The sequence below is a fragment of the Entelurus aequoreus genome, linkage group LG01 (genome assembly GCF_033978785.1).
Source record: "Entelurus aequoreus isolate RoL-2023_Sb linkage group LG01, RoL_Eaeq_v1.1, whole genome shotgun sequence".
Classification (NCBI taxonomy): domain Eukaryota; kingdom Metazoa; phylum Chordata; class Actinopteri; order Syngnathiformes; family Syngnathidae; genus Entelurus; species Entelurus aequoreus.
Window position 1 is genome coordinate 1,906,022 of NC_084731.1, and position 17,048 is coordinate 1,923,069.

Below are 17,048 nucleotides of genomic sequence, written 5' to 3' on the forward strand. Positions count from 1 at the left end.
TGTCTCCGGCTGTTGTCACATCCTGTCAACGGGCTTATGCTGTGGCCAAAGTGCCAAAAAGAATACCATCCATCCATTTTCTACCGCTTGTCCCCTCTCGGGGTTGCAGGGGTGGCTGGAGCCTATCCCAGCTGAATTCGGGCGGACAAGTCGTCACCTCACCGCAGGGCCAACACATGTCAGGGAAATGCAAATTCCAGCAGAAGTGGTTGGCTAAGGAACTTTTCAAAAGCCCGTCAACGGTAACATGCTATCAGCTTGGATTAAAGGTGGGCGGCAGTTAACGGTGCCATTTTTTCTGTGACAAACTATCTGCAGGAGGACATGGACATTACATTTGTTTGAAGTTGCAATAAAAAGGGCATTAAAAACCATTACATTATGATTTGCTGATACCTGCAGAAATCCTAAAAAAGATGGTGATGGGGGATTCCTCCGACAGGAAGAATAACAGTTTGAAAAATGTTAACTTCAGAGACAGGATAGTTTACTTTCAGCTCCCTTTAGGGTTTCCCCGAGATTGCAAAGACACCTGTGGCGGTTGGAGTGTGGTTAGGAGTGTGGTGTGGGCATGGTCACCATGACATTGTATCATTTGCTGTATGAGTTTCATTATAAAGGCTAAAAAAAATGTATACATACATTTAAAAAACAATCTGTTATTAATTAGTATTAATATATATTGTTTTGCTCAATGTTTTAACTGTTGCTGCTTATTGTACAATGTCATTTGAGAATGTTTCAAGTGACTTTTTATTTAAAACGACTAGCAACAATTCTAGCATTTTTTCTGGTGTAATTATAGACTGTAGTCGTGTTTGGGGACTACTTATGTTCTTGATGTCCACCATGAAAGAGGCGAGCTGCAGCGAGCATGACATCACACTCGAATTGATTAACGTGGACCCCAACTTAAACAAGTTGAAAAACTTATTCGGGTGTTACCATTTAGTGGTCAATTGTACAGAATCATCATTGGCGATCACTCGAAGCAAGTATGATAGTCCTCCTGTTGGTGAGTCTGGTCATCTGTGGGTCCTCAGGTGGCCGTAGAGGCCAATCCGTGATCCACAGACTCTATTGCAGTGGGGGCATATGTGCGTGATTGTCGTGGTGGTTGTGGTGGTGGTCTGAGGAGCTGTTTTGGTAGTGGATCTCTCCTTTCTTTGTTGCCTCTTGGTTTCCGCTGCACGGTGGAGGTCCGTTTCTAATTGTGCTGTGCCTTCATGGACCATCCTGCTCCACGAAACCCTCTGGTGGGCAGCCTCCTCCCAGGTGTTGAGGTTGAAGCAGCATTTCCTCTGGTAGATTTTGAGGTTATCTTTATACCGCTTCTTCTTCCCCCCTTGGGTGCGTTGTCCTTCCGTCAGTTGTCCGTACAACATCTGTTTTGGAAGGCGACTGTCTGGCATGCGAATTACATGGCCTGTCCATCGCAGCTGGTGCCGAATGACAGTTGTGGTGACACTGGGCATGTTAGCTTCCTTTGGAACACTAATTTTGGTACGCCTATCTTCCCAGCTGATCCTGAGGATCTTGCGGAATATGTACTGTACTGTGCAATCTACTAAGAAAAGTTTCCAAGCTTCCCGCTGCTGCTCTAGTTGGACTTTTTCTCCTGAAAAGCTGCCACTGTCGTCTTAATATTTGCACATTTTGTAGATTGCTGGCCACAGGTACATCTGGGATATATTAAAATATGTCCACATTGCGATCATGCTGCCTCCACTGTAGACAATACAAACAAGATCAAGATAATACTTAATTGAGGAATACTAAACAAGTAAAGTATATACAAATTATATCAAACAAACCTTTAACGAAGTGGTCACTGCACACTGGTGCTTTCTTCGAACTCTGCTCCCTTGGATTGGAGTGTGTGACACTTTTCTCATTGTCTTTTCATTAAATCTTGCACTCTTGTTTACAAGCAATTCATAAGTGACATCTCACCCTGATCCCCACAGTCTCCAGACAAGCAGCGGGCGCTGGAGGAGACCAAGAACTACACCACCCAGTCCCTGGCCAGCGTGGCATACCTGATCAACACACTGGCTAATAATGTCCTGCAGATGCTGGACATCCAGGCGTCGCAGCTACGCCGCATGGAGTCTTCTATCAACCACATTTCCCAGGTGGGCGCTTGAATTGCACAACAGGGACGGGACTCCAGCCACTTCACAAGGGTCTATTAGTCTCTGAAAAGTTAAGAAGATGTGTTGATCTCCTTAGACGGTGGACATTCATAAAGAAAAAGTGGCCAGACGGGAGATAGGTATCCTCACAACAAACAAGAACACGTCACGCACACACAAGATCATCGCCCCTGCCAATCCAGAGAGGCCTGTACGCTATATCCGCAAGCCCGTTGACTACAGCATGCTGGATGACATGGGCCACGGAGTCAAGGTAAGAACCCCTGCTGCCTGCCAGCTCCCAAGGGATTAACTTGTTTGTTCGGCTAAATTAAATACAAATAATCATTCACAATCTGCAATGATAACTGAAGAAGGGAAACTATTTAATTACAAACAAACTATATATATGTATGTGTGTATATATATATATATATATATATATATATATATATATATATATATATATATATATATATATATATATACCATTGTATTCTTTTCAAAACACTATCTATTTGGGATAACATTTTTTAAGGATTACTGTATGATGAATTGTCAACACTAAACTAAAGGAAGCATCATTTCACCTGTTTAATGTGAAGTGGGTTATATTTATGCAGCGCTTTTTCGCTGACTCAAAGCGCTTCATAATCAGGAACCCATTATCTACATTTAAGCTACATGTACACCATTGTGTGTAGCTCTGGGAGCAAGGTGGGAAGTGTCTTGCCTAGGAACACAACAGCAGTGACTAAGATGACGGAGGTTAGATTCGAACCAGGAACCCTCAAGTTTCTGGCTGGCCGCTGTACCATCTAAGCCACACCGTCCCATTTTATTTGATATAAACGACAATATTTTATTTATATATATATATGTATATATATATGTATGTATATATATATATATATATATATATATATATATATATATATATATATATATATATATATATATACACACTACCGTTCAAAAGTTTGGGGTCACATTGAAATGTCCTTATTTTTGAAGGAAAAGCACTGTACTTTTCAATGAAGATAACTTTAAACTAGTCTTAACTTGAAAGAAATACACTCTATACATTGCTAATGTGGTAAATGACTATTCTAGCTGCAAATGTCTGGTTTTTGGTGCAATATCTACATAGGTGTATAGAGGCCCATTTCCAGCAACTATCACTCCAGTGTTCTAATGGTACAATGTGTTTGCTCATTGGCTCAGAAGGCTAATTGATGATTAGAAAACCCTTGTGCAATCATGTTCACACATCTGAAAACACTTTAGCTCGTTACAGAAGCTACAAAACTGACCTTCCTTTGAGCAGATTGAGTTTCTGGAGCATCACATTTGTGGGGTCAATTAAACGCTCAAAATGGCCAGAAAAAGAGAACTTTCATCTGAAACTCGACAGTCTATTCTTGTTCTTAGAAATGAAGGCTATTCCACAAAATTGTTTGGGTGACCCAAAACTTTTGAACGGTTGTTTGTGTGTGTATATATATATATATATATATATATATATATATATATATATATATATATATATATATATATATATATATATATATATATATATATATATATAGTATACCGGTATTAGTATAGTACTGCGATACTAACTACCGGTCACGCGTCGTCGTCACGTCGTGTCATTGCTGGTTTTACGAGCAGAGGAGCATGCTCGGTAGCGCGCACACACAGAGTACTTACAAGCAGACACAGTGTGTAGACAGAAAAGGGAGAACGGATGCAATTTGCCTTAAAAACTAACAATAAGGGCGAAGTTATAACACTGAAACACCCTCAGGAAGAGGTGCTTTAAGACATGGCTAGCTAGCTAGCGGCTAACGCTAGCTAGATAGCTAGCTACTTCTAAATCACTAATCTTTGTCTCCATGGCGACAAATAAAGTACGTTCCTTACAAGTATCATCCCTGCAGGACGAGGAATAGCTAAACATGTTTCACTACACACCGTAGCTCACCGGCATCAAAATGTAAACAAACGCCACTGGTGGATCTACACCTGACATCCACTGTAATGATATCAAGTACAGGCACGTATCTAGTCGATACTACTATGATTACGTCAATACTTTTTGGCATCGCAACATCTTCGTTTTTTTTAAATGTATATTATGTTTATAAAGTCAGGAAATATGTCCCTGGACACATGAGGACTTTGAATATGACCAATGTATGATCCTGTAACTACTTGGTATCGGATTGATACCCAAATGTGTGGTATCATCCAAAACTAATGTAAAGTATCAAAGAAGAGAAGAATAAGTGATTATTACATTTTAACAGAAGTGTAGATAGAACATGTTAAAAGAAAAAGTAAGCAGATATTAACAGTAAATGAACAAGTAGATTAATAATTAATTTTCTACCCCTTGTCCTTAATAATGTGTAGAAAATAATAGGTGTATAAATGACACAATATGTTACTGCATATGTCAGCAGACTAATTAGGAGTCTTTGTTTGTTTACTTACTACTAAAAGACAAGTTGTCTAGTATGTTGACTATTTTATTTAAGGACTTTACTGCAATAAGAAACATATATTTAATGTACCCTAAGATTTTTTGTTAAAATAAAGCCAATAATGAAATTTTTTTGTGGTCCTCTTTATATTTTAGTACCGGTACCAAAATATTGGTATCGTGACAATACTAATATATATATATATATATATATTTGTCAAATTACCCATTGAATTCTAATTGTTCTGATTTCCATGCGAAAAGCTTTGATAACATTATTAGCTTTGGGAAATCCTTCATTGTTAAATCTTACTAATTAATGTTTCGAGCTGCGAGTGACTGCTTGATTGTTGTTGTTGATCTAGCACATCCTCTCTAGTTCTGTCTGTTTTTTGTTTTTTTTGGGAGAAGATGATGTCACAGCACATTTTGATGAGGCTTCTGTTAGGAATTTACACAACTTGTAACTCTTGACTTACTGTTTTCTTCTGTTCTATTGCACACTAATCTGCTGATTTCTTCTCTTTTTCCTCTCTCTGCTTGCCTTTATTTATTCTTTGTAATCAACTGAAGTGGTTGCAAAGATTTAAGGTAAGCTTTTGAAAGCTAGCCCCCTCACAAGGAAGGTGTTTTGATTTCTGAAAACATTTTAGTTTTTGTGGATTGCTGTGAAAGTGTTTTTTTTTCTTTTTGTTTTTTTGAAGGAGGAGTTTGACATTTTGCTAAATTACGCATATTAGACTTGGGATTCAGCCAAAATCAAATTTGTTTGCCATGCTAAAAGGATTTTAAATGTCCAACTAATCCTTTGAACAGTGTTTCATAGTACTTGTTTGTTCTCCTGCTATCAAATATCTCAATTTCATAACACTTGTCTTTCCCTGTAGGCCAGTTCTCAGAGCATGAAAGCTGGAGGAGGCGGACTTCCTCGCACAAACCCCCCTACACAAAAGCCCCCCAGCCCACCTGTGAGCGGGAAAGGGACCCTTGGGTATGTAACCTGTTTTTCTTCAGCTACCGGTAAATGGGTTTTTTTCGTATTCGCAGCAGGAGTGTGGCCCACCTGACTTGAAACACACAGCAGAGGAGTGTATTTTGCCATGCTAATTAAGCCAAACCTTTAAAATCTGCAGGTTTTCACTAGAGGTGGGAGTCTTTGGTCACTTCACGCTTCGATTACGATTCAGGAGCTACGATGCGATTAAAAATCGATGAATTCATTTGTGTATTGATGCAGTTATACGTTTATTTTCGTTTCACTAAATTAGCGTTTATCACTCGCAACTTTAAAAAAACAATTAATTTGGAATAAGAAACAGTTAAATTAATTCCCATGTGTTTAAATTATTGAAAATGTGTGCAAAACTGGACCATAAGTGTCCAATAGCAAAAGGGCTGGTTGGATCTTTCGGCGAGGTGTCTCGCTGCAGTCAGCCATATTTTAGAACTGTCTGCATTGCTTTATTTACAATAAATATATCGATTATTGATGTTTACTAGTTGATTCTATTATCGTCCATGTCTAAATTGAGATGCAACTAAAAAATCGATTATTATTTTTTCGTTTTATACAACCTTTATTTAACCAGATAAGAAACCCATTGAGATCAAGATCTCTTTCACAAGGGTGACCTGGCCAAGAGGTCAACAGCACATGTCACAGAGCAGTTTCAGAAAAGTAATACATTGAGACATACATTTTAAAATACATAAAAGACAACTGTAAAACAATAAAGATTTACACCTTTTCAAAACACAGGCACTGTGCAAAAGTCTCTTGCTGTTTGTCCCTCAGGATAGAACGTAAGGCTCCAAATGGAAGTAGTTCAGATAGTTTCAGTTTTGTCTGCAATGCATTCCATGCCATAGGGGCAGCAATGCCAAAAGCTCTTTTGCCAAATTCAGTCCGTACATGGGGAACAGTTAAAACATACAAATTGTTAGAACGTGATGCATAACAGCTGTTTTTTCTTTGTAACAAAGTACACAAGTATGGAGGTATTAAACCTAAAAGAGCCTTATAAATGATAGTCAGCCAATGTGTGTATCTGCGTGCACTCAATGAAGATAAGTCTGACTTCATATACAGTTGACAGTGGTGGGTGAGACTACGACAGCCAGTAACAAATCTTAGTGCTGACTGAAAAACAGTGTCCAAGGACTGGAGGCATTAAGATGAAGCACTAAAATAAAGCACGTCTCCATAATCAATTACGGGCAAGATAGTCGCTGTCACCAATTTCTTTCTGACTTTAAGAGAGAAGCAGTTTTTATATTTGTAGTGTGTCTGTTTAACTGTTGAATGTGTCTCTAATCCCAGGGGCTGTTGGCTTGTGCAACTGAACAACACTGTGTTCACTCTGGTGACCTTCCTCAGCACAAGCGCTGTTTTTGTCCGTGTGTGTGTGTGGTTTTATTTTACCTTACAATTTGTATGGTGGATTTGGACGTCACTTTTAGGGGTGTGACGAAATCTTGTGTGACTTTGTGAGACTAAAAGGTGACAATATTTGTCATTTAGAGAAAAGCTTTTTCAAGGGACACGGTCAGTTTTTTGCTTCTCCAATAGTCAAAAGCCTGTTCCTGCGCAAGGGATTGGAACCGCTCATTAGGTGTGTCGCGCAAACACCAAACAGAGCTAGTCCCTGCGTTTCCCGCCTTGCCCGTGCTCGTGGCACGGCTCGCACAGCCACTTCATTTGAGTTCCTCAACCAATGCGCCTTGTGTGTCCAAGCAGGCTAAACTGTCAATCATGGACGCAAAGACGTAACAGAAAAGCACACTGGATTGCTTCCTCTGACAGTCAGCAGCCCAGAGTTAAAACTAAACAACGGAATCATTGATACACTTGACAGCTGCAATATCAAATATGCAGAAAACTCCTGTGAAGCGCCTTTAAATTGACATTGAATTATATTTACTTTAACATTTAGAGCAGGGGTCACCAACGCGGTGCCCGCGGGCACCAGGTAGCCCGTAAGGACCAGATGAGTCGCCCGCTGGCCTGTTCTAAAAATAGCTCAAATAGCAGCACTTACCAGTGAGCTGCCTCTATTTTTTAAATTTTATTTACTTACTAGCAAGCTGGTCTCGCTTTGCTGGACATGTTTAATTCTAAGAAAGACAAAACTCAAATAGAATTTGAAAATCCAACAAAATATTTTAAAGACTTGGTCTTCACTTGTTTAAATAAATTCATTTATGTTTTTACTTTGCTTCTTAAGACTTTCAGAAAGACAATTTTAGAGAAAAAATACAACCTTAAAAATGATTTTAGGATTTTTAAACACATATACCTTTTTACCTTTTAAATTCCTTCCTCTTCTTTCCTGACAATTTAAATCAATGTTCAAGTAAATTTATTTGTTTTATTGTAAAGAATAATAAATACATTTTAATTTAATTCTTCATTTTAGCTTCTGTTTTTTCAACAAAGAATATTTGTGAAATATTTCTTCAAACTTACTATGATTAAAATTCAAAAAACATATTCTGGCAATTCTAGAAAATCTGTAGAATCAAATTTAAATCTTATTTCAAAGTCTTTTGAATTTCTTTTAAAATGTTTGTTCTGGAAAATCTAGAAGAAATACTGATTTGTCTTTTTTAGAAATACCGGTATAGCTTGGTCCAATTTGTTATATATTCTAACAAAGCGCAGATTGGATTTTAATCTATTCAAAACATGTCATCAAAATTCTAAAATTAATCTTAATCAGGAAAAAATACTAATGATGTTCCATAAATTATTTTTTTTATTTTTTCAAAAAGATTCGAATTAGCTAGTTTTTCTCTTCTTTTTTTCCGTTGAATTTTGAATTTTAAAGAGTCGAAATTGAAGATAAACTATGTTTCAAAATTTAATTTTCATTTTTTTCGTGTTTTCTCTTTTATAAAAATGTTAGTGGCTAGCTAGTTAAAATGGGATATTGTGATTTCACAAGACTGTCTTAGAAGTGATCATTTGAAAATGTTCAATTTGAAAAATGTGCACTTAGAGAAAATATAAAAATAAAGTGTTGCATATTGATATTTATCTGTTTCTATATATATTTGTTGTGAGAAATCATTAAGATGATCAGTGTTTCCACAAAGATAAATATAATTAATTATTAATAATAACATAGAGTTAAAGGTAAATTGAGCAAATTGGCTATTTCTGGCAATTTATTTAAGTGTGTATCAAACTGGTAGCCCTTCGCATTAATCAGTACCCAAGAAGTAGCTCTTGGTTTCAAAAAGGTTGGTGACCCCTGATTTAGAGTATCTCTTGTTTTTTGGTTCTCGTTAACCCGATATCGCGTATCGTCACACCCCTAGTCACCGTGTCCCGTCCCCCTAGTGACTTTCCCAGCTGTGGTGTTTGTGTATGTGTTCTCTGCAAGCAGCATGTAATCACAGCTACACCTCCATAATGGATCCCCTCTCACAGTCTTTGGCTAAAGACTGTCATCTTATTTTTAGTTACATTTTTTTCAACTTGCTCTTAGTTTTGTTTGACCCAGCTTGCCCCCACTTGGCTGCCTCATGTTTCTCACAGCACCATTTTGCCATGACAACCATGCTCAACCTTGGTGATCGGTTGTCTTGTACATGCTAGCACATGAAGCCCAGGTCTAGTGTCTATTAAGTTTTGTCCCACTTAAAATATCAAGGTTAGCCACCGTATGTTTGTTTTTGAGGGTTTTTTTCTGTGCTGTGTAGACTCGAAAATTATGTTTTCAATATCATTGAAATAAGTGGTGGATTGCACCAGTGTAGACCAGCTGCAGTCCAGTAATGCTTTTTCTATGGCAATTTCCAGAGCCTTCTTCTAATTGAAGAAAGGCTTTCAGTTGATGAGAAGTCTGTTGGCACCATCTGCTGGATTGTGTGCATAAATCTCTACACATCGACTTATGAGATGTCTTTTTCGGCTATTTTCTCCTTCGGAAAGGCTATACTTAGTGTTTATGTGTCTTTTTAGCTGATCGGCATCATTAGCATCGGAGTGAATAGCTTTAGCCTAAATGTGTTCCAGGCAGGAGAGTCCTGCATTGGCTTCGCCTGGCTGTCGCCTGGCTGTCGCCACCTGTGGATTCGCCCGAGCCAGCCCCAACATTCCACCTTTTTTTTTTTTTAAGTTTGCACTTGTTTGTTTCCTGCTCTCCCCCTTCCCTTCTCCTACAATTCTCTGTGGATGCCCCCTCCCCTCAACTCCTGACCCTCTCACAGGCGGCACTCACCATATAGGACACTTGAACCGGTGCGTCCTCCTGTTGTCCCTAACGACTACGTCTCAAGCCCGACGCGCAACATGGCGCATCCCCTGCAGAGCCCAGCACGCAATGCATCTGTTAATCAGAGGAACCGCACGTACAGGTACCCCTCTCCTTCCCAGCATGCCTCACTTATACTCCTGAACAAAACCCTTAGGCCGGGGTAATCTACAAGTCATCACATTTTGTGCTGGTGAACTTTTATTAGATTGTAAACAGAGCATCAAAATGCAAAAAGTAAGAAACAGGAGGAGAGAAAAAAGAAACTACTATGCACTTTATTGAAAACTTCATTTAAAGTAAGCAGATAAATGTATATGACCATCATCTTAAAACAAATCCAAGTCTTGTCCTGTTCTGTAAAACATCCACACTGTCATGACTTCCTGATTACCGTATTTTTCGGAGTATAAGTCGCTCCGGGGTATAAGTCGCACCGGCCGAAAATGCATAATAAAGAAGGAAAAAAACATATATAAGTCGCACTGGAGTATAAGTCGCATTTTTTGGGAAAATTTATTTGATAAAAGCCAACACCAAGAATAGACATTTGAAAGGCAATTTCAAATAAATAAAGAATAGTGAACTACAGGCTGAATAAGTGTACGTTATATGAGGCATAAATAACCAACTGAGAACGTGCCTGGTATGTTAACGTAACATATTATGGTAAGAGTCATTCAAATAACTATAACATATAGAACATGCTATACGTTTACCAAACAATCTGTCACTCCGAATCGCTAAATCCCATGAAATCTTATACGTCTAGTCTCTTACGTGAATGAGATTAATATTATTTGATATTTTACGCTAATGTGTTAATCATTTCACACATAAGTCGCTCCTGAGTATAAGTCGCACCCCCGGCCAAACTATGAAAAAAACTGAGACTTATAGTCTGAAAAATACGGTACTAGGCAACAAAGATTGGTATTTTGCACAAGCAAGACCCCTTGCTGCCGTGGTTGGACACAGTAAGACAGTGACTTTTAATTTTTACCGGACAACAAATGGCTCCTGCTTAGCTGTGAAACCGGTTGATCCCCCACCCAAATCAAGGCCCTCAGCTGACTGCAGCCCAATAACCTAACATAAGATGACATCTACGAGCGTAGGGTTTCAAGATGGAGCTTCACTTGTGCAGTCATGTTGCAGAAAGCATCTGTCTTGCCTGAGGGCCCCACACTGCAAAAAGTCTGTGTTCAAAAACAAGGAAAAAAATAAAAAATTAGGAGTATTTTATTTGAACTAAGCAAAATTATCTGCCAATAGAACAAGAAAATCCGGCTTGTCAAGACTTTCCAAAACAAGTAAAATTAGCTAACCTCAATGAACCCAAAAATACCTTAAAATAAGTATATTCTCACTATCAACAAGTGCACTTTTCTTGGTAGAAAAAAATGAGTCCTTTTTTGCTCGATATGTTGAAAAATATTCTTAAATCAATGCGCTCGGCATCATGATTTTTTTTTTCATGCTTGAAGTAAGAAATTATTACTTTTAAAAAAAGTAGTTTTATACTTGTGAGTGTTGATGACACAGCTTTGCAACAGTTGATATTCTAGTTTCAAGCATGTTTTACTCAATATAGGTCATCAAATCTCAGCAACAAGCTGTAATATCTTACTGAGATCATTTAGGACCAAAACCCTTAAAACAAGTAAAAGACTCTAACATAAAATCTGCTTAGTGAGAAGAATTATCTTATCAGACAGAAACTAAGCAAATATCACCCTTATTTGAGATATTTCATCTTACTTAGGTTTGATCTTTTGCAGTGCAGTCTGTTTTGATATATTTTCTTTCTATCCTGTTTGTAATGCCAAACATGTTTTAGTATGTTAAACAATGTCCTCAGACTAGACTAAGCTGACGATGACAGAGAAGTGACCTTGTTTATCGCACGTCGATATATACAAGGCTCTGGACAGATAACGGTGATGATGTCAAAAACCAGTTCCCTACCAACACAATATCCTTGAGCTTTTTGGAACTGTTTGGACTGCGTATGTGTTTGATGGCCTTTTATCTAGTTTTATGACCTTGTTTAAGCCACACTAACATTCGATACTGGCGTCTCTCAGCAGGAAAACGCTGCACAATCTTTACATAGCAAGCCGAAATCTGGTGCACAACCTGTAGCTCTATAAAGCCTTTGCCGTCCTGACAGTGTGAATGTGACAAATGATCTTAAACTTGTGATCACCTGAAGCCCAGATGTCGACTCTGCATCATTTTTTTCCTGCTCGTGGTTTTTTTGTTCACATTTTGATGCTCTACTTACCATCTGGTATAAAGAGTTTTGTTCAAGAGTGTAGGTCTACAACGCAGCTATTGTTCCTCTACCTCCTCCCCTTTCGTCTTCTATCTTGCACTTAAACTTGACCTGCCACTGAACAATCCTTATTTGGAGTTATCACTTAACTGTCTCCTATTAATTCCTAACCCGGTGAATGCCCAGACTGGTACAGTCTACACAGAAATAAGGGCCATGGAAGACACTAGTAATGTTGATCATAGTCGCCGTAATAACTTGTCCCACTGGACAAAACTACTATCATCAAAGTTTGTCCATATGTTCCACCTAATACAGAACAGATTCCAAACCAGCCATCGCTTTTGAATATTTTGAGAGCCAAAACGGATCAGGTAGCTTATATGCTGCTTAGCGTCCATCCTCTTCATCTCACTTCACCTCTGCTTCCTGCCCATCATGTATTGTCTGTGTATGGTCGCCTTGCCATGTGTCTTTGTCAGGGGGCTCTGTATCATTTCAGAACTACAACAGCCGACACACAATGCTGAAAAGATGGCAGCACATTCAGTGTGTTTCTCTGAGATGTTTGGTGTGGAACCTAGTAATGCACCAAAAAGACAAACTGACACTGCTTCAATGAGTCAAGCAGAAGTTGGACTGTGGCGGGTGGGAGGGTGAATGTTACGCATGTACGTGCTGACCTGTTTGCTAACCCACCATCAGCAGTGGCAGCAGCGGAGGCAGCCATCCTAGCAGCAGTCGCAGCAGCAGCCGGGAGAACAGTGGCAGCGGCAGCGTGGGAGTGCCGATAGCTGTGCCCACCCCAGCCCCGCCTACCGCCTTTCCAGGTACTACTGATGTTTGTTTCTAAACGTTATGCTTCTGCTCACTCTTGGTACTAAAAGGTAGAACAGCTGCGAATGATCCCGGAGTATTGTAGAACTTTCCCCCTCTCCCTCACTTTTCTTTTCTCCTCTTCTTTCTTTCCCTCGCCTTTTTCCCCACACTCCCTCAGCCCCTCCTGCCCCATCCAACACACCTAAGCAAACACCCGACGCGACCCCCATGCCCCTTGTTTGTGACGGCCCCCATCAGGCCTCTAACTCGCCTGTTGAGATCCCGCATGTACCCCCACCCCCTCCCCAGCTCCCCAATTCTACAGCCCCCACTGGCACAGGAACCGCCCCTTGTGGCAACCCTGCACAATGTGAGTAAGTCGAGAAAAACCCAGCCACTCATCTGCTCATCTCGGACTGGTTTTGTGCTCCATATGCAGACATGTGAGCTCCACATTTGACCAGAATGTTCATGTTTTTATTTGTAGAAGCTGTGTGGAATATTGCATGCATGGATAATGGCGCCACTGTCGCCATAATCCTACTGCTTATTTTCATCCTTCAGTTATTGTCACCTGTTTTGTCATTAGGGGTGGGCGATACTGCAAATTCTAGTATCAATGCGATACTAAGCCAACATTGCCAATACCAATTATTTTGTACTCAGCCGTTTACGTTTTGAGGTACAAACGCGCACTCTAAAATTAAGAAAAAACACAATTTTGGTTCCTAAATGCAAGACTGGCTCTAAGGGTGTAACGGTACACAAAAATTTCGGTTCGGTACATACCTCGGTTTAGAGGTCACGGTTCGGTTCATTTTTGGTACAGTAAGAAAACAAGAAAATATAATTTTTTTGGTTATTTATTTACCAAATTTTCAAAATCTTCCACCAAAAATATTTTTCTTAGAGGAATATTTGATGTGAGGTAATGGGAACCTTGGATAGGTCAATAATTCATAATATTGATTTTGATTCAATATTATGTTTTGAGCAATGACAGTTTGAAAGAAAAAAAAACAGCTTTGTTTTATTAGTCAACATTGCAACTTTTTCTAAATTACATTTAACCTTTAAGCTTTTTTATTTCACTTTTGTTATGTTTTTGTTTATTTTAATAGTATTTTTAGAATGTGCCGTGGGCCTTTAAAACATTAGCTGTGGGCCGCAAATGGCCTCCGGGGCACACTTTTGACACCCCTGCTATAGATAATAAAACATTAAATGTGATAAATCTATGGATAAAAAGCAGAGCCTGGCGACGCATGCGCGTTTATCATAACTCTCTCTCTCTCTCTGTCTCTGCCCCTCCCTCACCAATGCTGCTGCACGCACAATTTGTTTTGTTTTTAACCCCTTCTTAACCCTGAACGTACATTGAAAATACACGCAACCCTAACTCAAAATGCCGGACATTCGAGGCATTTAAGAAACTCCGCCCTGACAGCTCCGCAAAAGAGGTGAAAAGAGGGCGTATGGTCAGTCTATCCTAGCCCGTTAGCTGCTAGCATGCCGTGTGTTGTGCCTCGGTGTTTACACAACGTGCGGTACGCTACTTAATATGTCCGTGTGCAAACTCGTTTGGTACACCTCCAAACCGAACCGAAACCCCCATACCGAAACGGTTCAATGCAAATACACGTACCGTTACACCCTTTAACTGGCTCAATATCTGGTTATAGCATGTGCATGCCATGTAGAAATACACTGTGCTCAATATTGGCTGTACTTATCTGAACCGCTCGTATTATAACATTTACATGGACGTTCAAGGAGGTGGTAGTTTGTTACAGCACAACAGTGGCCACTGTCAGCTGTAACTACGCCAAAACATCAACAAACTCTACTTTCTTCTCCGCGCACACAGTCAGGACCAGGGCTCATGTTATGTTCACAGCCTCTCAGACAGTTGGAAATGACCAAATCCTGCGACCCCGAGAGGGACAAGCGGTAGAAGATGGATGGATTTACACTGCACACATTTTATCACTGCATTTTAGGTCCTTCATGTGTTGTGTGTACAGTATGAGTGACGTAAGTGTTGAATTAGCTATGCTTTTAGATGTAGTTTCCGACTTACACTAGAACTACTTTCATCAGTCTTAGTGCAAAACTCATTTGTAGCTCCAAGAACACCTGTATAATCAGAATAAATCACACAAGACAAATATTTTAGGCGTACAAATGTTTTATTTACATGCATATTTGTAAGCAATTTATCAATGTATACAGTAAATACACCAATATAAAAACTAATTCCATCCATCCATCCATCTTCTTCCGCTTATCCGAGGTCGGGTCACGGGGGCAGCAGCCTAAGCAGGGAAGCCCATACTTTCCTCTCCACAGCCACTTGGTCCAGCTCCTCCCGGGGGATCCCGAGGCGTTCCCAGGCCAGCCGGGAGACATAGTCTTCCCAACGTGTCCTGGGTCTTCCCTGTGGCCTCCAACCAGTCGGACGTGCCCTAAACACCTCCCTAGGGAGGCGTTCGGGTGGCATCCCGAGCAGATGCCCGAACCACCTCATCGGGCTCCTCTCCATGTGTAGGAGCAGCGGCTTTACTTTGAGCTCCTCCCGGATGGCAGACCTTCTCACCCTATCTCTAAGGGAGAGACCCGCCACCCGAAGGAGGAAACTCATTTGGGCCGCTTGTACCCGTGATCTTGTCCTTTCGGTCATAACCCAAAGCTCATGACCATAGGTGAGGATGGAAACGTAGCTCGACCGGTAAATTGAGAGCTTTGCCTTCCGGCTCAGCTCCTTCTTCACCACAACTGATCGATACAGCGTCCGCATTACTGAAGACGCCGCACCGATCCGCCTGTCGATATCACAATCCACTCTTCCCTCACTCGTGAACAAGACTCCGAGGTACTCCTCCCCAACCCGCAGATGGCACTCCACCCTTTTCCGGGCGAGAACCATGGACTCGGACTTGGAGGTGCTGATTCACATCCCAGTGGCTTCACACTCGGCTGCGAACCGATCCAGTGAGAGCTGAAGATCCTGGCCAGATGAAGCCATCAGGACCACATCATCTGCAAAAAGCAGAGACCTAATCCTGCAGCCACCAAACCAGATCCCCTGAGCACCCTGACTGCACCTAGAAATTATGTCCATAAAAGTTACGAACAGAATGGGTGACAAAGGGCAGCCTTGGCGGAGTCCAACCCTCACTGGAAACTGGTCCGACTTGCTGCCGGCAATGCGGACCAAGTTCTGACACTGATCGGACAGGGAGCGGACCGCCACAATCTAATTATTGTTACTTATTCACTGACTTTGTGTGACAATATGAACAAAAAATAAACATGGACGTCAACTTCAAATTTTTGATCTCATCATGATGGCATCAATCCAATATTGATTCCAGTCTGCCCACCCCTACTTGCCATGGTGGTTTATTGCGCATGAGCATTAGAATTCAGCCATTTTGCGCTTGTGTTCACCTCCATTGCTGTTCTTTTCTTGTTTGTTTATATTTGCAAAGTCCAGATGAGCTCAAAGTCCCTGCAAGGAAGTGCTCTGAGTTTGCTCTGCTGCCTCCTGGTGGCATCTCCTTGCAGGTGCGCCTCAGTTTTACAGCATGAACCGCACGGTGCAGCCGCCTCAGAACGCCCATGTGGGGGGATCACTGCCTTACCGTCGGCCCTCATCTGTCACTGGCCAGCCCAACATGGCACCCAACCAGAACCAGCTCAATGGGGGGCCACACTTTGCCCAGAACCAAGGTATGACATGTATTCTTCATGTAATATTTACTATATTATCAATTTTGAGGTTTTATTTTTGGTTCTAATGGGTTCCAGCCTCTGTCAAAAAAGTCAATCTCTTTTATTTGTGCTCATCCACCCGCCATCATGAACAGCACAATGTGTCCTACTGGCCTCCATTCCTTTGTTTTTAGAAAATGAAACCGTTGGTTCTAGTGAGAATACAACTTTTGTGCTTCAGCACGCTCAGCCCCCTCCATCTCTGTATCAACATTGTTTTGGCACTTGCAGGCCCACTTGCGCCCCCTCCCCCTTCCATGCAGATCACCCCCCAGCTCCCCCTGATGGGCTTTGTG

The 17,048-nt window shown here is 40.7% G+C and overlaps 1 protein-coding gene across 16 annotated transcripts in view; it reads left to right on the forward strand.

Annotated features, from left to right (window-relative positions):
* The window catches only part of LOC133646589 (abl interactor 2-like), a 32,377-nt gene that overhangs the window by 9,013 nt on the left and 6,316 nt on the right, over nucleotides 1-17,048 (forward strand). Inside the window, exons 2-10 of one of the 16 annotated variants that reach the window (XM_062042124.1) lie at nucleotides 1,968-2,135; nucleotides 2,233-2,409; nucleotides 5,197-5,214; nucleotides 5,511-5,614; nucleotides 9,838-9,984; nucleotides 12,868-12,989; nucleotides 13,157-13,348; nucleotides 16,546-16,710; nucleotides 16,984-17,048. The exon at nucleotides 16,984-17,048 is cut by the window's right edge and continues 19 nt beyond it. In XM_062042124.1, coding sequence (XP_061898108.1) covers nucleotides 1,968-2,135; nucleotides 2,233-2,409; nucleotides 5,197-5,214; nucleotides 5,511-5,614; nucleotides 9,838-9,984; nucleotides 12,868-12,989; nucleotides 13,157-13,348; nucleotides 16,546-16,710; nucleotides 16,984-17,048 — 1,158 coding nt within the window. Of the gene's footprint in view, nucleotides 1-1,967; nucleotides 2,136-2,232; nucleotides 2,410-5,196; nucleotides 5,215-5,510; nucleotides 5,615-9,837; nucleotides 9,985-12,864; nucleotides 12,990-13,156; nucleotides 13,349-16,545; nucleotides 16,711-16,983 lie in introns of all 16 variants that reach the window. The other 15 variants (XM_062042115.1, XM_062042156.1, XM_062042141.1 and 12 more) reach the window with 15 other exon arrangements.